Source organism: Malaclemys terrapin, chromosome 13, assembly GCF_027887155.1.
Source record: "Malaclemys terrapin pileata isolate rMalTer1 chromosome 13, rMalTer1.hap1, whole genome shotgun sequence".
NCBI lineage: Eukaryota > Metazoa > Chordata > Testudines > Emydidae > Malaclemys > Malaclemys terrapin.
Genome location: NC_071517.1, coordinates 26029817 through 26051536, shown reverse-complemented (window position 1 = coordinate 26051536; position 21720 = coordinate 26029817). Strand labels below are relative to the sequence as shown.

General features: G+C 45.9%; 1 protein-coding gene across 1 annotated transcript; it reads right to left on the bottom strand.

Moving 5' to 3' along the window:
• Window positions 1-7629: 7629 nt before the first annotated feature.
• Window positions 7630-21629, bottom strand: LOC128848147 (protein SCO1 homolog, mitochondrial). The gene is made up of 7 exons (XM_054047946.1): window positions 21526-21629; window positions 21119-21244; window positions 20609-20699; window positions 16924-17121; window positions 14999-15091; window positions 14735-14850; window positions 7630-8643 (listed from the first exon to the last, which is right to left on the bottom strand). The coding sequence occupies exons 1-7, from the start codon at window positions 21604-21606 to the stop codon at window positions 8512-8514; spliced, it is 837 nt and encodes a 278-aa protein (XP_053903921.1). The 5' UTR covers window positions 21607-21629; the 3' UTR covers window positions 7630-8511.
• Between the last annotated feature and the right edge of the window lie 91 nt (window positions 21630-21720).

Genomic DNA, 21720 nt, shown 5'->3' with positions numbered 1-21720 from the left:
AACACGGGGAGCCCTGGGAAACAGGCAGCTCACGGTTGCTGCTCTGTCATGCTGCCAGCCTCAGCATCTTCACTCACAGGCATTGAAAGCCCCACTCCCCAGCAAGCTTTGGGACTCTCAGACAAGACTCTTTGGCAGCCCAGGAAGTAGCATGTACATTAGGGACAAAGGCAGCTCCCTCTCCCTGGATGTGAATGGTCTCAGAACCTCACCAGCCCCTCCCTCGAGAGACCACACACAGGATAGTGTGGTTAATCAGTCTGGAAAGGAGAGCCTTGCTGGGGCAGCAGTCAGGGGGAACATTAGGGCCTGAAGCACAATGGGAAGAAAGAATAGGTATGAAATAAGCTGTGTGTCAGAACCTGTCTCTGCATCAAACATCACCTGTATCAATGTCACCTGCAGCCCACTGCAGAGGGCTTCTCCTGTCTTGTCCCGTGGAAACCCACTAGCAGTCTCCTGAGCTCTTTCGGGATGTGCCAGGACAAGACTGTATGGATACACAACTTTAAGGCAAACTGTGGGATAAGAGAGGACAGAAACCTCAGGCTCTGCCTATTCTAGTGTTGGGAAGCAGTGGCAACAAGCTTATGGCAGCAGCTGCAGACAGGGTGACCTTGTGCCCTGAAACGTCCATAAGCAACAAAGTCCAGCACCTGCTGGGAATTAGAACTCATCAAAATACTAGCCATGCTCAGTACAATTAATGAGCTGGCCCTGGTTCCCCAGCTCTAGCGGAGGGGGTTGGAAGCACATCGAGCAGCGCTGGCCAGTTTGTTCACATGCAGATCACTCTCTCCCCTCATGCCCTGCTCAGTATAAGCCAAGGTTTTCTTCTTACACTTGTTAATTAACTAACTGTTCATCTTATAGGAAACAAAATGTTTTCTCCTGCACACGGTGGACAGGAGATCAAATTGCTCCATAGAAGAGAAGGCTGACAAGCAGTGCAAATGAGACCATGGGTAATCAGAGAAAACAGAGCTTCAATTGGCAGCAGTTCTTTCCACTATGCTGTTTATCAGTCATGCAGCAGCAAGTTTAGAACATAGACAACCTAGTACAGTCTGTCTGATCAAAAACGAGCTGACTTTTCCCCACAAATGTATTAGAGAAGTAACAGTGACACCTGAAAGTCCCTGGCAGGATTACTAGTACTGTCCATTCATTTTTCACTTGCTGAAGCACCCTCTATAAATTCATTGGCAAGAGTTTCGTAGTCAGAGCTGCTTTCTCTTACCATCTCATTGTATCTCGACATCAAGCTGTCACCAATCGATAAAGACTCCCTAGAGGGCACAAGGCAGATCATGATCACAGTGCAGAAAATTGGCGGCGCAGTAGGGCTAAGGCAGGCTCCCAGCCTGCCCTGGCTCCGAGCTGCTCCAGGAAATGGCTGGCACGTCCCTGCAGACTTGGGGGGAAAGGGGGAAGTTGTCTCCGCGCGCTGTCCCCGCCTCGAACGCTGACTCCACAGCTCCCATTGGCTGGTCCTGGTCCCCCTGCCTAGGAGCTGATGTGCTGGTCGCTTTTGGGAGCCACCTGAGGCAAGCGCTGCCCGGCTGGAGCCCGCACCCCCCTCCTGCATCCCAACCCCCTGTGCCAGCCCAGTGAAAGTGAGTCAGGGTGAGGGAGAGCGAGTGATGGAGGGGGATGTAGTGAGCGGGGTGCAGGAAGAGGTGGGGTGGGGATACAGCCTTTGGGGAAAGGGTGGAGTGGGGGGCACAGCCTGGGGCTGAGCAGGAGGGTTTGGGGGGGGTCCCTGAAAAATTTTACATCGAAATGGGGGTCCTCAGGTTGCTAAAATTTGAGCACCGCTGTGCTAGAGGAATGGGTGCAGAGAAGTGGATTGGGAACTTCTTCAGTCCGTACATGAAGGCAGGGTTTGAATCCTTAACAAATCCTTAAAGAGCTTTTCTCCCCAGTGTTTCTCAGGCATTTGAGTTAAATAGGTGATAAAAAAAAGAAAGACTTAAACAGCCCAACTAAAAACTCCTTCCCTGAGTGCTCACGTCTCAGTTCCCTACCACTTGTGATGCCTTAATCCCACTTGTTCTCCTGTCATACATAGAGACCTCTAGGAAAGGCCGGGTAGACACGACCTGAATCTCTAATATAAAACACCAGGAGGAAAAAAATTTTAAATAAAAGACCTTCAGCCCCTTCTTGATTCACCTCTCCTATCCTCTCTCTCTCTCTCTCTCTCTCTCTCTCACACATATACTCACCCCCCCCCCCCCCCCAAAGGCACTAACTATTTGTCCCCTAGGCAGAGCACTAGCTTCAGGGGACTTTAACAACTAACTTGAGGGAGGCTGACAACCTACCTGGTAACCTTACCAATGCAGTCTCCACCACCACAGGACCAGTAGTCCCCACTAACTGTTATTAGTCAGGAAGTAAGGGATGCGTTTGGAGCTTGCAGGGCAAAGCTCCCACAGAGCATCCTGAGTTTCAGGGAATACAAACCATGAAAAGAAACTGGTGAAGACACTATTTTGAAATTGATTTGCTCCTGCTACTCACTCCGCTCCTCCTGCATCCAGAGCTCCATCTATGATCCCCCAATCACCTTCAAAGCAACTACTTCTGATGACAGGAGTTCAAGCAAGGCTTAAGCTGATACTTTCCTGCTAAAGGCCCTAGTAAGAAAACATGGAAGTACAACAGAGGCCAAACAATTTCTGACTATAATGCTGAGAAATATCAGCAGGTTGCACTGGGTCCCTAATGGAGCAAAATGTTTAATGCCCACAATGTGTTCTACACTGTACAGAACACAAAAATAAGGACAGGCCCTGTCCCAAAGAGACTACAGTCTAAAGGACTATGACATGCAGAATGAGGACTTGAGGGTTTGGATTTTCTTTTAAATCTTTCTCATAATTATTTACAACCTCAGGGCTTGTGGGCAAAAAAACATTAAATGGGGGATAAGGATTTTGAGAAACATCATAGTGGCACTTGCACCTTTAAGGAAGCTGTGTGGCATCCTTTAAAATGAGATCTAGTCTGTTTTCGTGTTATGGTTACAGGCAGCAGGGAATGGAGAGTCCTCAACATAACGACAAGATTCTCAACAGAGCTAGTAAGGAATATTTCGACTTTTTTTGGGGGGGAGGAGGGGGACCCATGGGTTTCAATGAAACTTTCATTGAGGTTCTCTTGTCCAGCAAGAGAGATCCCAGAATAGCCAGATGGATAGGATATCTAGGCAGTAGGATAGCCAGCTTCAAGTCCCTGCTCTGTCCTAACCACTGGGCAATAGGGTCAGTCTTGCTCTGGGCCAGTGAATAATGTATACAAAGTGGAACAGCTTCACCAGGAGAGAGAGAGAGGCAGAATAGCCAGTAGTCAGGGTGCTCACCTGGGATGCAGGAGAAGCAAGTTCAAGTTCCTGCTCTGACAAATAAGGCTAGTCTGGAGTTGTTCTTTCTTTCTCCCACCCCTTTAAATAAAAACATTTAGAAGGTCTTGAATTCATCCCAAAGCAGAATGGAAAAATTTTTGAAATCTCAAAATTTCCATTAAATAGAAAAACTGTTTCCTGCCCAGTTTGAATTATGAATAACAGTCTGGATTTGACAGTCAGTGTCTACAAACAGATCCTATGACAGATACAAGATTTAAACAGGAGACTTCCTTTGGAAATCACTTCTCCTGGAACATTACACATGACAGCCACTACTGGACTGCCACCATAAGGAATAACCCTCAACAGCTGAGAATGAAGGTTAAATTCTACCAAGACACAAACACACACAGTGCAAACTGATCCAAGGAAATTCTTGGTGAGAACTTAAAACAGAAAAAAACTTCTTTAATCTATCCAGCATTTCAGAGGTAGGAAAGATATCTTAGTTCCACAAGAATCTTCTTACATTAGAATGCACCCCTTGACAAAGATCTGTTGAAGCACATTCCAACTAATACTCCTTTCTGACATGCAACTTGTTCTAAACAAAGTAACCGTTTCACTTCCCCAAACCCTCTGCAGGAAAGAGGGGCCTAAGATGCACTGCCATTTCCTAAAGCTTTGTAATGGCATGTCTATTTTCTAAGCTTAGTTTTCATCCAGTTATTCAGGTTTTTTGAAAGATAAAAAAAATACATATTAGACACAGCACTTCTTCGTGAATCAGAAAATTGGCCATCTACTCTTCGTCCTAGGACCAGTACAAGACTGCTCCTGATTGTACGTAAAATCATAGAAAGGTAGGGCTGGAAGAGACCTCAAGAAATCAAGTCTAGTCCCCTATGCTCAGGCAGGACCAAGTATACCTCTAGACCATCCCAGAGAGGTGTCTATAAAACCTGTTCTTAAAAAACACCAATTATGATGTTAGGGTTTCCTCCCCATCCTAAACTCTGGGATACAGATGTGGGGACCCGCATGAAAGACCCCCTAAGCTTATAAGTACCAGCTCAGGTTAAAAACTTCCCCAAGGCGCAAATTCTTTCCTTGTCCTTGGATGGTATTGCTGCCACCACCAAGTGATTTAGACAAAGATTCAGGAAAAAGACCACTTGGAGTCCCTATTTCCCCAAAATATCCGTGCAAGCCGCTTCACCCCCTTTCCTGGGGAAGCTTGAGAATAATATACTAACCAGTAGGTTAACAAAATGAGTACAGACCAAACCCTTTGGTTTTTAGGACACTAAAAACCAATCAGGTTTTTAAAAGAACTTTATTATAAAGAAAAAAGTAAAAGAATCACACCTGCAAAATCAGGATGGAAGTCAACTTTACAGGGTAATACAAGATTTAAAACACAGAGGACTCCCCTCTGGACTCAACTTCACAGTTACAATAAACAGGAATAAAACTACCTCTTAGCATAGGGAAAATTCACAAGCTAAAACAAAAGATAATCTAATGCATTTCCTTGCCTTTGCTTACAATTTTTGTAATTTTAGATGCATAATTTCAGCTATCTTTTTAGGAGCTGGTTTACCTGCTTGATCTCTCTCTCTGACCTGAGAGGGAACAAAAAGAGAGCACAAACAAACCCCCCCCCCCAGATTTGAAAGTATCTTCTTTCCCCATTGGTCCTTCTGGTCAAGGGCCAACTAGATTAATTGAACTGATTAATCCTTACAGGTAAAGATTCAGTACATCTGGCCAGGAGGGATTTTATGTTACTGCATACATAAAGGTTGTTACTCTTCCCTTTATATTTATGAGAGATGGGAATTCCACAACCTCCCTAGGAAGCCTATTGCAGGGCTTAACTACCCATATAGTTAGAAAGTTTTTCCTAATATCTAACCTAAATCTCCCTTGCCAAAGATTAAGCCCATTACTTCTTGTCCTACCTTCAGTGGACATGGAGAACAACTGATCGCTGTCCTCATTAGAGCAGCCTTCAAGTATAGTGCTGTTATCAGGTCTCCCTTCAGTCTTCTTTTCACAACACTAAACATACCAAGTTTTTTTTAACCTTTCTTCATAGGTCAGTTTTTCTAAATCTTTAATAATTTTTGTTGCTGTCCTCTAGACTCTCACCAATTGGTCCACATCCTTCCTAAAGCGTGATGCCCAGAACTGGACACAGTACTTCAGCTGAGGCCTCAGCAGTGCCAAGTAGAGTGAGACAATTACCTCCCATGTCTTACATACAACACTTCCGTTAATACTCCCCAGAATATTAGCTTTTTATTTTTTTTGCAACTGCATCACAGTTGGCTCATATTCAATTTGTGATCCACTATAATCACCAGATCCTTTTCAGAAGTACTACCAGCTAGTCAGTTATTTCCCATGTGATATTTGTGCATCTGATTTTTCCTTTCTAAGCATAATACTTTGTACTTGTCTTTATTGAATTTAATCTTGTTGATTCTAAACCAATTCTCCAGTGTGTCAAGGTGATTTTTCATTCTAAAGTGCCTGCAACCACTTGCTGTCATCCACATATTTTATAAGCACATTCTCCACTCTATTATCCAAGTTATTAATGAAAATATTGACTAGTACTGGACCCAAGACTGACCCGTTAGACCTCACTAGATACGTCCTCCCACTCTGACAGAAACCATTGCTAGCTACTCTTTGAGTACAGCCTTTCAACCAGTTGCACACCCACTTTATAGTAGTTTCATCTAGACCACACTTCTCTAGTTTATGAGAATGTCATGTGGAACTGTGTCATATGTTACTAGAATCAAGATACATCATGTCTACTGCTTCTCCCTTTTCCACTAGGTCAGTAACCCTATCAAAAAAGAAAATCAGGTTGGTTTGGCATGATTTGTACTTGACAAATCCACGTTGGTTATTCCTCATAATCCTATCATCAGCTAAATAATTACAAATTAATAATTTCTTGCAGTATCTTTCCAGATATTGAAGTTAGGCTGGGTAAAGTTTTTTTGTTGAAGATTAAAAAAAGATTTGTTGAACAAAAAAAAAAAACCTTAAAAAACAGCCTTCAACGAGAAACTGCAGAACTGGAATTAATGTGCAAACTTAACACCATCAAATTAGGCCTGAATAAAGACTGGGAGTGGCTGGGTCACTACAAAAAGTAATTTCCCCTCTATTGATATTCACCCCTTCTTGTCTACTGTTGGAAATAGGCCACATCTACCCTAATTGAATTGGCCTCGTTAGCACTGACCCCCCACACACACACTTGGTAAGGTAACTCCCATCTTTTCATGTGCTGTGTATTTATACCTGCCTCCTGTATTTTCCACTCCATGCATCTGAGGAAGTGGGTTATAGCCCACAAAAGCTTATGTCCAAATAAATTTGTTAGTCTCTAAGGTACCACAAGGATTCCTCATTGTTTTTTCTGATACAGACTAACATGGCTACCCCTCTGAAACCTGTCATCATGCAAGGACTGTATGAGGCCACCATTAAGGCCCTGTGGAGTGCTGAAGAGTGTTATTGACAACATTGTAGGGGATGTCGAAGTAGCAAGGAATACAGGAGACTCTTCCCTTAACTTCAGAGGGGTTGCCGTGTTAGTCTGGATCTGTAAAAGCAGCGAAGAGTCCTGTGGCACCTTATAGACTAACAGACGTATTGGAGCATGAGCTTTCGTGGGATGCAGCTGACGAAGTCGGTATTCACCCACGAAAGCTCATGCTCCAATATGTCTGTTAGTTTAGAAGGTGCCACAGGACTCTTTGCTGCTTCCCTTAACTTCTGATTTAAGGCCTGAAGAATCTTTAATTGTCATTGATAAAGTTTTAGTTTGTGTTATTTTGCTAAGGATTGAAGCTCTCCTCAGAGCAGTTGGCTGGATCATACACAAATCTTGATAAGGCTTGGCAAATAGTTCTCAGGCTCTTTAAAACACAGTAACTGTACAAGACAGCTTTAGACTGCCAAGCTGAGCCGCCTCTCTGCTGTGAATGTGCCAGTGACAAGGAACACATTGCCACTCTACTACCCATAAGGCTACACTGTGCACTTCTGACCAGGACTGTTCACATGCCCATTTAAATATGGATTTTAGCCTATTCAAGGCAACTGTCAAAGCACGGTGAGAAGTCATTGCATATATCCAGTGCAGCACACTGAGCGCAGAGAATGCAACACTCACACTGCTCCCTTTGAAGGTGGTATTCAGATTTGATAGCCGCTGTGAGGTCCACAAAAATCAACTGCATGCAACATAAGAGTCATTCCTTTATTTTACAATCAGAGCATTGCACACATTTTACCTGATCAATAGCCTTGGGCACATACACCAATCGCTGATCATTCCTCCACTCCATTATTCAGTGCTTCATAACTGTCAGACTAAAAAGCTGCAGGCGGCTGGTTGCACCAGAAGAAAGTCCATCCCCAACTCATAACCTATTTCATTACTAGTAAGAGTAACACCATTCTACATTAGGACATTGGAAACCTTGCCTGGAAGTGATGCTGCATCCCTGGGCTTGAGCCCAAAGATACTCAGTCATTGTACAGGGCTCATCCCACAAGTGGAAGAGGATGTGCCTTCAGTGCTCTCCAGTAAACCACAGGGTAGGAGTGCTATTAAGGCTCGTTACTGTAGACGGAACATTACAAGTGTCTGTACAAGAGCGAAAGGCACTGCAGGAAAGGGGTGGGGGGGAGAGAGCCCTTTGGGATGCCAAAGTCTCCGCAACTCACATCAGAGAACAGCCTTTCCTGCAGAGAGTAGTTCTCACTTATCTCTTCCCAAAAGTGAGCGCATAACTGATATAGAGGTACCTTCACCAACAAAAATAGTTTTGTAAAAATATTAAATTCTTTGCTCCCGTGTTCCATAAGCGTCTCAAACGAGTTCCGTATTCTGCAGCATGGTTATTGCTGCCAAATACACCCAATGGGAAAGGTTATGTACAAATTTCTGATAAGCAGCTACATTTCACAGAAATAAACACAATGTACCTTTCTTATATGGAGAGGAAATATGTGAAATAAGGACAGTCTTATAAGTTCAGTGCAGTTGAAAGCAAAGACATGTCAGTCCTATTGGAGCCTGCCTTACAGTTTGACTTTGCACCGTTCTTTGCAGATCTTGTATTTTAGCTGGGCTTATACTGTCTCATGTGTGCAGCAATAGAAGTGGCAATCTCAGAATTCTTCTTGTTCTGGCCATAGTAGTCCACAAAGCCTCCATCTGGCCCAATGAGGTACATGATAATTGTGTGATCCACCTGTAAGACAGCAGAGAGCAAATTTGTGCTGCAGGTCCTGAGCGTCACTCAGAGGGCAGTAAGGGTTAGTGCCCTGATTAGCCTTTCAATCCGATTATCTCTGACTGGAGATTTACCAAGAAGAACAGACTTGTTACAGACTAGAAATGGGCCAAGCAGGAGGAAATTCGAGAACAAGCTGTAAATAGATAGGGTGAAGAAGCACTGCAAGTAGGAGAGCCTTGCAGGAGCTGTAGGCAGCTTCCCCCGTTCCAGTCTTCAAGCAGGGTAAGTACAGAGGACAAGATGGAATGAGAAAATGAGACTTGACCTGTTTTCCCCCTAACTTTCCCTCCTCCCAGCTCTTCTGATGCCCGGATTAAGAGGAGAAGTTCTTCCTGCTCCTGCCGGCCTAACATCTCAGAGCTCAATGTTTGCGAGACCCTCTCACTCCTTGCTGTCCTACACCCCCGGCTCCTGCAGTGAGACAGGCACTCGGATCCAGACCTTCGCCTGATGTAAAAGAAAGGGATATGGTGTGGGGACGCTGCAATAAACCAAATTCACTCTCAGAGGAGATATTGCTCTCACTAACATTACTGAGAAAAGTGAGCTATGGAGAGAAGGCCTTGTGTGTACTGGGAAAGGCATAAGTACCCAGCTATGGGGCTCCCTCTGCTGGCTACACTGTGCTAGCATTCAAAGAAGCTTCAGCTGCCTTTCAAGCAGGGTGGAAAGGTTTAAATCAAGGCAATATAAATTTTTTTTTTTTTTTTTTTTTTTTTTTTTTTAAGTTCACTCATGTAAATCAGACTGAGATTTTGCAAAAAAAGTCTTTTTAAAATATGTGCTATTGCAATTTAAAACTTAAATGTATAATTAACTCAGTTATTAACAGTTATAAATGTTTAAATAGCACTCTCCTGGTAGGGTCTCTTCTCTGAGCTTTACAAGATTGCTATGGGCAAAAGTAGAATTGAAAACTAAGGCCGTGATCCTGCAAACACTTACGAGGGTACCTAATTTGATTTACGTGAACAGCTCCACTGACTTCAGTGGGGCTACTCATGTGCTTGAAGTTAGACGTGCACATAAGTGTTAGCAGCATCACAGACAAATTGTATTTTTATTAAAAACTTCTCATAGCTGCATAAAATCTTTGAAACTTCAAAACAAAACTGCTTCAGTGTTAACAATGAAAAGTGTACGCAGTGTTGTAGCCATGTTAATTGCAGGATATTAGAGACACAAGGTGTGTGATACAGTATCTTTTATTGGACCAACTTCTGTTGGTGGAAGTTGCAAGCTTCTGAGCTACACTGAGCTCTTCGAGTCTGGGGAAGGAAGAAGAGTATCTGAGCTACACACAGGTTGGGACAGATTGTTAAGCAGGAGGCCACGTAACTTGAAATGAAGTGGATAATTGGGGGTTAGGCTGTTATGCATGAAGGGTTTGAAGTGTGGGTGAAACCAGACAATCATTACATTCTAGAATGAACTTACACAAAAAAAAAGCTATAAGACAAAACCACCACATCACCCATGGGCAGACACTTTTCACAAAGTGATTACTCCATATTGGATCTTTCAGTACTTGTCCTCAAAGGAGACCTGTACAACACCTTCAAAAGATGAGCCTGGGAACTTAAATTCATGACAATTCCATGGGACAACTTCCTTAGCCCTCTCTATCCCAACAATCTGCAATCCACTCTATTGAAAACGGAAGCCACTGACCCTTTGCAAAGGGCAGCAGCTCAGGGGAGCATCAACCCATTTTCTTCCGATCACCGATCTGCAAGCACACTATCATGAGAGCTTCCTGGGTTTGCAATGGAGAGCAAACTGATCAAGCTTTTTGCAAAACAAGCTGCTTCAAACTACCTGTAACTTGCAAGGCAGGCAGTAAAGTTTTCCCACAGTCCTGGGGCTAGAGCAGCCACATTTGAGCAGGGTCGTGGGGAGAGAATGGTGCTTCTAGGGACTCGTATATGGTTACTTTGACTTGGGTCTGCATGCTGCAGTGTGGACTCCAGAGCCATAGGTTCGAGCATGGGTTAGAAAACAATCTTCAGGTAGGGTTAAAAAAAATGTAGATGCTCAAGTCCAGGGTTTCCTAACACAGGTCAGCTGACTCAATTTCTACTAACTCTGGGCTTACACTGCAGTGCAGACATCCCTCTGCTACCTTACAGACCTGAAGAAGAGCTCTTTGAAATTGCTCTCGCCCACGTATCTAGCATATGTCCACACAGAATGTAAGCCTAGGCTTTAGCCTAAGCTCAAGCCTAATGCCCCTTGCGTCCACACACCAATTGTGTTAACCCAGGGCTCAAACCTGAGGTCCCAGGACTTTGCAGAACTGCAGGGTCCAAGCCAGTGTTAAGCTGGGATCTAGGGTCCAAGCCTTATTGCTTTTCTGTGTGCACACAGCCCCAGAAGTCTTCCAGATGTATCCCAGAGTTCCTTGGGGCAACTTCCTTAGTCCTCTCTATGCCCACAATCTGTGGTTCTGTCTATTGCACTCTATTGCAAACAGAAGCCACATCTCCTTTTGCAAACAGCTTGCACCCAGCAGCTCAGATCAGTGTTAACCCATTGTCTGCTGAGCACCACCAGTCTGCACACACACTACCAGAGATCTTGCAGAGTTTTCAATGGAAACTGATCAAAACAAGCTTTTTGCAAAGAGAGCTGCTTCCTGGTGACAAGAGCAGAGCCAGATTTTGGTGCACACTGCCCGGGCACCCCTGCACATGCAGCCCCAGGGCAGGGAGGGGCAGAGAGCAGAAAGGGGACTAAGCAGCTGCCGTGCAGGGAGGGGGAGCAGCAGGGCTCCTGGCTCAGCATGGTGATAGAAGGGATGACCCCTAACACCTCAACTGCTCCTGCTCCCTGCAGGGCAGCCGCTTGGTCCCGCTCTGCTCTCTGTCTCTTGCTCCCGGGCCCTCCTGCCCTCACGTGGGCTGCGTGTTCAGAGAAGCCTAGCCAGTGTGCACTGTAAGGTGGTGAGTGGGAGCCAGCCCCAAAACTTCCCCACAGCCTCCCAGGGATCCCTTATCCCTGCCTCCCGGGGGTACGGCTGGGGCAGGGATAAGCGATTCCTGGGGAGTGCTGGAGCACAGTACACCCCAAGTCCTGGGGATACCCTTCATAGCCAACTAACCAAATACACTTTCATTGAACAGCCCATTTTAAAAATTAAAAGTTGCAAAGTTTCATTTTAATAGTTTGGCAGCCCTGGAGACTGATGTCCTAATTATCCTCAGAACAGGTGCACATGGGCATTTTCCTGCCAATGTGACTCAGCGTAGAGGGAGAGAGCCCAATTCTCAAATTAGATGGTAGAGTTCAGTATAAAGCTTTCTACTGACACAGCCAAAGGAAGTAATTATGCAGTTTATGTACTCCTTATTGACCCGAGTCCCATCAACAGCACCGTCAGTTAGGAAAAAGGGTGGGCATTAATGTTTTCCCACTGTGCAACACATGCTCAAGTGCCGAGGAGGGGGGGGTAGGAGGGGGCAGATGCTAGGCACTCTGGGTTAGGGTTACTTTGACTCAGGTCTGTGCACTGCAGTGTGGATTCCAGAGCCCTAGGTTTGAACATAGGCTGGAAAATCCTTAACCTAGGGTTAAAATGCAGTGTAGACGCTCAAGCCCAGGGTTCCCTGACACAGTTCAGCTGACTCAAGTCCCACTAACCCAGTGGTTCTTAAATTATGCATCAGGCACCCAAAGTGGGCTGCAACCCTGTTTTAATGGGGTCACTAGGGTTGGTGTCAGATTTGCTGGGGCCCAGGACCAAAGCCATCCCGGGGTCATGTAGTAGCTTTTGTTGTCAGAAGGGGGTTGCGGTGCAATGAGGTTTGAGAACCCCTGCATAGCCTTGCATTGCTGTGTAGACATACCCCTAGTGACTTCATCCTGGTCAGGTCTCGCGGCTACTACTCCCTCCTCCTCTTGGCTACTGACAACACTTCCTATTTCTTGAAATCCAGCTCTGCACTCGCACCATCTTCTCATGGTTTCCCTCCTACTTCTCTGATCACTCCTTCAGTGTCTCATTCAGTGCATCCCCTCACCCCCAGTCATTGTACTTGGCCCACTCTTCTCTCACTGCCTCTACATCAGGGGTGAGCAAACTTTTTGGCCTGGGGGCGACATCAAGGTCTGAAACTGGGCAGGAGGGATAGTTCAGTGGTTTGAGTATTGGCCTGCTAAACCCAGGATTGTGAGTTCAATCCTTGAGGGGGCCACTTAGGGATCTGGGGCAAAATCAGTACTTGATCCTGCTAGTGAAGGCAGGGGGCTGGACCTTTCAAGGTCCCTTCCAGTTCTAGGAGATAGGATATCTCCATTAATTTATTTAGAATTTAAACTGTATGGAGGGCCGGGGTGTAGTGTATTAAATTGCTCCCCATAGGAATATGCTACTTATGGTATACTACTTATGGCTGCCAGTCCTGGTGCTCCAGCTCGCAGCCCCATCCCCCACAGCGCTGGCGGCACGGCAAGCTGAGGCTGCGGGGGAGGGGCCGGGGGCTAGCCTCCCCAGCCAGAAGCTCAAGGGCCGGGCAGGACGGTCCCACAGGCCAGATGTGGTCTGCGGGCAGTAGTTTGCCCACCTCTGCTCTACATGCTCTTATCTGCAAGCACAACCTTAAATCATCTACCTCTCAGTGGGGAAGCTCTCCGCCTCCTTTCAATCCCATATCTCAGTAACTGATATCTTTGTGGATATCCAGCTGCCAATTTAAACTCAGCACACAAAACCAAACTCTTGATCTGCCATCTCCCCTTCCCACCACTACAACTGAGGACAACACCACCTTCCTCCAAGTTACTCAGGCCTATAACCTGGGTGTCGTCTTTGACTTCTCTGTATTCAGGCCATCTCTAAAGCTTGCTTATTCTTCCCATACATCCCTTAGATCCACCCTTCTCCCTTTGCCAATATTGAAACTCATCCAAGCCCTTATTTAGTATCTTGACTACTATAATCTCCTCTTCTCTGGTCTTGACTCCTGTAATCTCTCATGCCTCAAATCCATTCAAAACACTGTTGCAAAACTCTTCTTCCTGGCTCATCACTTGAACTACCTCACCCCTTGCTGAGTCCAACATTGGTTCCCCATACTTCCACAAACACAAGAATTTTGTCTTCACCTCTAAGATCTTTCACAGTACTACCCTGCCCCACCTACCTAATTTAGTCACTTGTGGTGTTAATCCTCCCCTTCACAATGCCAACGATCCCAGGCTTTACTGTGCACCGATCCTTAAACAGCTCCACATTTTCTGCATGTGTAAATTGCAGCATGGGAGAAAGTCTCCTATTGACTGTAGACACTGACTTATCTTCCTTCAAATCCCACCTCCATCTACAAAACCCTGCCAGTTGATCATAGCTAGGCAGTGATGAGCTGACCATCCCTCTTCCTACTCCTTTAATTCCCAATTCCTGCCATTCCCCCTCACCCTACCTCCACTTCCACTTAAAAGCGAGACCAAAACAATACAACTTGGAATAAAATTCATGTAAATTCATAACCATGAGTTGTATGTTATTCCCCATGCCCACCGTTTGTGTGCCTCCTTTAGAACATGAGCTCACTGGAGCAGAAAATGCCTCTTTGGGTAAGTCTACACAGCAAAGAAAAAACCACAGCTGGCCCATGCCAGCTGACTCAGATTCATGGGACTTAGGCTGCAGGGCTGTTTCACTGCTGTGCAGACTTCCAGGCTTGGGCTCTCTGAGACCCACCCACCCTGCAGGGTCCTAATCTACACAGCAATGAAATAGCCCTGCAGCCCAAACCCTGCAAGCCTGAGTTGGCTGGCATGGGCCAGCCGTGGGTTTTTCTTTGCTGTGTATACATACCCATTATCTGTGTTTGTACCATATCCAGCATAATGGTGCCTTGGTCCCAGTTTAGGTCTTTGGGGTTAATTCCCCTAATGTAAACATTTAGTAGTAGCGATAAATATAAATAGGCATTTGTTATGCAGGATCTTCGATTAGATTATCAGAATGATCTCTTCTGGCTTTAAAATCAGTGAATGAATCTGAATAATAGAGCACTCGGGCACAGGCCCTGCTTTTACTTACTATGTAGTCATTGTCTTCATCCTTGGGGCCGGAGCTGTAATACACACGATAGGCTCTGGACACCTGCTCAATCTGCTCTTTGGTACCAGTCAGTCCAATCAGTTTGGGAGAAAACTCTAAACAGAAATGCAACACATTAGCCATGCTAAGGATCCTGCCACCCAGAACCAGCTTTGGTAGAGCCCAGCCACCATTTTAATCACAAAAGAAAGCAACGAGTACAGAACAGCTACACAGTGCAAGGAAGAGAAAGGCAAATGGTACCTTTAACATATCTGGCAACGGCTTCTCCAGTGTCCCTCTCTGGGTCGATGGTAATGAAGAGTGGGGTCACATTTGGCAGAGATGGGATCTTGTCTGTCACCACAAAGATTAACAGTTAATATTGGTCTCAGCAGGCCCAATGCCACAGCTCATCTCCCACATAATGAGGCTATAGCCAAACTCATAATACACAGTGAGTATAAGGGGCCCTTTTTGGCACAGACTGAAATGATGACCACTTTGGAATGATATTGGGCAGGTTAAATGACATCTAATGAACTTTTTTAAAGGCCAGGGAGCAAGTGCAATGAGATAAAATGGAGTTCTCCAAACCCTTGTGTCTGCCCTGGGGGTCCCTTCTCCTCAGGTGGCGATCCTACCTCTATTTACCAGGGCTGATAGGCCAATTGACGTGCAAGGAATGCAGATTATAACCAAGATCAGGCAGCTTGAGAAATAATAACCACTTCTCCCTGTTGAAAGGAGATGGTATTTTCCATTTCACCATCTATCCTGCTACCGCCTCCTTCCGAGGGAGCAATGCCACATCACTGAGACATGAGGGAAGCCTCCTCCTGCAGCAGTAGTACAAGTAGCAGCAAAAGCTACTTGCTGCTGCAACATTGCACATTCCTAGAGGGGAAAGGGTTATCTGCTTCTCCTTAACATATTAGGTTTGCTTCTGGAGAAGCTTACAGAACCCATCGTCAACAGAACCTACAACCCACCTGGCCCAGAGGCCATCTTTCAGCCATCCCCATTGTCACAACAGAGCTGGACTCACCTTTCTGCCCGCCTCCTTCCCTCACCCCTTTGACCAGAGCACATTAGTTTCTTTCCTGCTAGGAAAGGCTCCATCCTGCCAGTAGTTACTATCCATGCTTTTCCTCCTTTATTCAAGGTGCTGCTGGAGGGCCCAAATCTCCCTCCTCAAGAAGCAGATGTGGACCTCGCTCAGCCTGCCATCTACAATCACACCCTATCAAGTGGCTCAACTTCATTGGTGCTGGGAGTGCCACACAGGGGCAAGAAGCTAGGATTTTAAACATTCTGCTAGACTTCTTCTGTACCCAAGAAATATTAAAGACTGTAAAAAAGAGAGCATCCATCGCAAAACCTTTTTGTCTGAAAGGAAGTTTTGAGCATGCAGAGTATTGGAAATAATCCCTGTCCTGCAGAGCGAAGATCTTTGCCACAGGATCTTTCACCTATTGACAGTACCTCCTCTTAAATGAATGTTATTGGTAAAATTGTAACAGGAATGTTTGTGAGAGTCATGAGAGTTCTATAGGGGCCACCTCACCCGAACAATGGGGGCTGCAGCACCATAAAGGCATGTGTACAGCCAATTCAGGGGCTCCCGGATATTGCCCCATAAGATGTTGGGGTAAGTTACACTGATTGCTGCTTCCCCGGCATTTTTGCACGTGGACATAAGGTGTTTTTCAACAGAATGATAGGGATGAATGGGAAGATTTTTCTAATGTAGACAAAGCTCTATCTTGAGAGAGCTCTGTTCTCCAGATTAGATCCAGCCTTTCTTTAATCAAGAAGCTGCTCTTGGTTAGCAGTCACTACTGTATTTCCTTAACCAAGAAAACCCTCTTCTAGCAGGACAATACCACATCCCAAAGGGTAGTGCCAAGTACAAAAAACTATAGGAACCCAACACTGACTCAGAGCATGCCTTATATGAGGCTTCCCCCAAGATCAAAGCATGAGGCCCAGTTTGACCTTGTTTTCTATAACTTTGCATCTAATGTGAAGCAATGCAGAGACACAGCCTAAAAAGGCTGAAATTTTCACATACATTAAGGAGCTGGTCCCATTGCCATTTAGTAAGCTGGGAGAAGCACTGTAGTATTTCACTACATGAAGTACAGCCTATTTTAAGTAGAGTTAGGATTCTGACTGGATTCATTTACCAATTTCATCCACCGCTAGAATCATTTTCTCCAGTTCCTCTGGACAGATATCAGGGCAGTGCGTGAAGCCGAAGTAGATTAACACCCACTGGCCCAGGAAGTCCTTGTTGGTCTTGGGCTGTCCCTGGTGATCCACAAGTGAGAAAGGGCCTCCCAGCAATGGCTTCCCAAGAGCCCGCTTCTGCTTCTTCTCCAGCACTGAAACCAGACAGCAATGGAAGGTTACTACCAGCTGTGTCACACACGAGAGGACAAAAGATCCCAGAAACCAAAGACAGTTTGAGTCATAAGGCTCTCAAAGGCAAATATGTCTAGTAGGACAACAGTAATGTAACACCTTGAATTTCAAAGCCCACTGCAAAATATAAGCCCAACATGGACAAGACAACTTTATAGTAAACAGAACAGTTTTACATTGTGATATTTTCCATATAAACGATATCCTACTGTGCTCCAAAAGGAGCTTATCATCAAGATGGCACTGAAGCTCATATGCTGAAGTCAGGAAACATGAATTGAGATGGGACGCCTGCAGTTAAGATTCAGGCATCTTTTAGAGACTTAAGGGAGGAAGGGAAACTGCTGTGCTGCCATGGTCTGAGTTTCAGTATCAAGACAAGAATTAGGTAAGTGTTCACTATAAAGAGAGCATTAAACAGTATGTGGTTAAAAAAAGCATACAGGGGTTAAAACCAGAATTGGGAATCTAAGCTCTTAAAAAGTCTTACACATACTTCCACATAACCTGGCGAAACAAACATACACACACACACTTTCATCCAGGAAGTTTTTGGAAAGTGTAGGGGACAATTTCCTGGTGCAAGTGCTGGAAGAACCAACTAGGGGCAGAGCTCTTCTAGACCTGCTGCTCACAAACCGGGAAGAATTAGTAGAGGAAACAAAAGTGGAGGGCAACCTGGGAGGCAGTGACCATGAGATGGTTGAGTTCAGGATTCTGACACAAGGAAGAAAGGAGAGCCGCAGAATACCGACCATGGACTTCAGAAAAGCAGACTTTGACTCCCTCAGGGAACTGATGGGCAGGATCCCCTGGGAGAACAACATGAGGGGGAAAGGAGTCCAGGAGAGCTAGCTGTATTTTAAAGAATCCTTATTGAGGTTGCAGGAAAAAACCATTCCGACGTGTAGAAAGAACAGTAAATATGGCAGGCGACCAGCTTGGCTTAACAGTGAAATCCTTGCTGATCTTAAACGCAAAAAGAAGCTTATAAGAAGTGGAAGATTGGACAAATGACCAGGGCGGAGTATAAAAATATTGCTCAGGCATGCAGGAGTGAAATCAGGAAGGCCAAATCACACTTGCAGTAGCAGCTAGCAAGAGATGTTAAGAGTAACAAGAAAGGTTTCTTCAGGTATGTTAGCAACAAGAAGTCAGTCAAGGAAAGTGTGGGCCCCTTACTGAATGAGGGAGGCAATCTAATGACAGGGGATGTGGAAAGAGCTAATGTACTCAATGCTTTTTTTGTCTCTGTCTTCACAAACAGAGTCAGCTCCCAGACTGCTGCACTGGGTGGCACAGTATGGGGAGGAGGTGATCAGCCCTCTGTGAAGAAAGAAGTGGTTCGGGACTATTTAGAAAAACTGGACGAGCACAAGTCCATGGGTCCGGATGCGCTGCATCCGAGGGTGCTAAAGGAGTTGGCGGATGTGATTTCAAAGATAATAGCCAATGGCTCTGCAAACTCATGGCGATCAGGTGAGGTCCCGGATGACTGGAAAGGAAAATGTAGTCCCCATCTTTAAAAAAGGGAAGGAGGAGGATCCGGGGAACTACAGGCCAGTCAGCCTCACATCAGTCCCTAGAAAAATCATGGAGCAGGTTCTCAAGGAATCAATTCTGAAGCACTTAGAGGAGAGGAAAGTGACCAGGAACAGTCAGCCTGGATTCACGAAGGGGAAGTCATGCCTGACTAACCTAATTGCCTTCTATGAGGAGATAACTGGGTCTGTGGATGAGGGGAAAGCAGTGGATGTGTTATTTCTTGACTTTAGCAAAGCTTTTGATATGGTCTCCCACAGTATTCTTGCCGCCAAGTTAAAGAAGTATGGGCTGGATGAATAGACTATAACATGGATAGAAAACTGGCTAGATGGTCGGGCTCAACGGGTAGTGATCAATGGCTCCATGTCTAGTTGGCAGCCGGTATCAAGTAAAGTGCCCCAAGGGTCGGTCCTGGGGACGGTTTTGTTCAATAACTTCATTAATGATCTGGAAGATGGCATGGACTGCACTCTCAGCAAGTTTGCAGATGACACTAAACTGGGAGCAGTGGTAGATACGCTGGAGGGTAGGGATAGGATACAGAGGGACCTAGACAAATTAGAGGATTGGGCCAAAAGAAACCTGATGAAGGTCAATAAGGACAAGTGCAGAGTCCTGCACTTCGGACGGAAAAATCCCATTCACTGTTACAGTCTAGGGACCTAATGACTAGGAAGCAGTTCTGCAGAAAAGGACCTAGGGATTACAGTGGACGAGAAGCTGGATATGAGTCAACAGTGTGTCCTAGTTGCCAAGAAGGCTAACGGCATTTTGGGCTGTATAAGTAGGGGCATTGGCAGCAAATTGAGGGACATGATCATTCCCCTCTATTTGACATTGGTGAGGCCTCATCTGGAGTACTGTGTCCACACTACAAGAAGGATGTGGAAAAATTGGAAGGAGTCCAGCGGAGGGCAAAAAAATTATTAGGGGGCTGGAGCACATGACTTATGAGGAGAGGCTGAGGGAACTGGGATTGTTTAGTCTGCAGAAGAGAAGAATGAGGGGGGATTTGATAGCTGCTTTCAATTACCTGAAAGGGGAGTCCAAAGAGGATGGATCTAGACTGTTCTCAGTGGTATCAGATAACAGAACAAGGAGTAACGGTCTCAAGTTGCAGTGGGGGAGATTTAGGTTGGATATTAGGAAAAAACTTTTTCACTAGGAGGGTGGTGAAACACTGGAATGGGTTACCTAGGGAGGTGGTGGAATCTCCTTCCTTAAAAACCTCTAAGGTCAGGCTTGACAAAGCCCTGGCTGGGATGATTTAGTTGGGGAGTGGTCCTGCTTTGAGCAGGGGGTTGGGCTAGATGACCTCCTGAGGTCCCTTCCAAGCCTGATATTCCATGCTTCTGGGCTTTTATACTCTAATCTTGTGTAATGCTTACATACCACAATAATAGGTACAATATAACAACTTAAACTACAAGTTTTAAAAGAGGACTTTAAAAGAGCAAAAAGAAATCAAAACAAATGTAGGAAAAGTAAAATACTGGATAAACTGAAAACAGATAACGGTATAAAATATGTATATATGCACACACGGGGTAAAAATACAAACTGACAATCAAAGAGCAAATGGAAAATAAAACTAAGTGGGTAAAATAGGCCAGAACAGAAAAAAAGACAATGTGCCAAAAGTCTTGTGCTCCATCTCATTCCATGTATATTTAGACCAGAATCTCTTTTGGACAGGGAGCTATCATCCTGTGTCTTTGTGAGGTGTCTAGCACACTGATAGGCAGTCTGCTAAAATCAGCATATCAATCTCTCATAGTTGTCACCCTTCAGAGTAGCAGTACCACAGCTAACATGGCCACAAGATCTTTTTGTCTGCACAGCTATAAAGGCTTGGAGGGAGAATTACAAAGGTTTTGGGGTGATGATGTAACATATACATACTTTCTTCCTTTTTTTTCTTGAAGTATTTCATCCCTGCCAATAAAGCTCCACCAATCGCAAATGTGAGTGCCAAGGACTTCCAGGAAACTGGCTACTAGGAGAGAGATTCCATAAAAATTAAACTTCACCATCTTCAACTATTTTTTTGTAAAACATAGGAAAGTACTAAGTATGTATTTATGAAATAAAACTCCACTCTTGCGATATGACAGAATACCTGTATCCAAGATCAACCACAATTCTGTTTGAAGAACCAATCCACAAAAACCAAACCCAGGTAGTTTTGTAAATACAACCACTGCACAGAGACTATCAACACAGGGGAGAAATTCCGGCTATGGCTGCCACAGAGGAACCCTCCCCACCCTGGCTTCCCCCTTGACCAGGAGAGCAGGGCAACTCTTGCTACACACAAGGAACATGAGGGAGTTTTAGGCCTTAGCCCGCAACCCCTCTTTGTTTAGATTAAGGACATGACTATGGCCGCCATTGGGAACGTGGCCTCCTTACCCCGGGCTTCGAGGGGCCCGTCTTCGCTTTGTCTCCCTGAGGTGCAGTAGCCAGGTGGCGAGTCACCGCCAAGGAACCCGGGAGATCCCAGCATGATGAGCGGCGAGCAAGGCTGACAGCGAGCAGCTACACAGAGAGAGATGAGATGACCAGGCGGTTAAGGCGTGAGGCTGCTCGGGTCTGGGGGCGCGCAGGCGGGAGTCGGGCCCGGCCGGGAAGGGAGGGGGCTCAGGCACGGGCCGGGCCCGGCCGGTGGACGGTCGCCGGGGCGCGGAGCAGTTGTGACATGGCTGGGCCCTAGACCTGCCCCCAGGCAATGTCGAGCCGGGTCAGGCTGCTCAGTGCAGGAAGCAGGACCCCACCAGTCCCCAGGGGACGCGGCTCCCCGGACCGGAAGTTCCCCTCACCGGTCGCCTCCACCCGCCTCTATGTCCCGGACCGTGGAGTCCCAGCGCCCAAACGAGGGAGACCCGCCCGGCCGCCGCCATCCTGCAACCGGCGTCACCGCCAACTAACCCCGCCCTCCGCGCAGCTTCCGGCGTCACCGCCAACTAACCCCGCCCCCCCTCAGCTTCCGGCGTTACCGCAATTAACGCCACTCC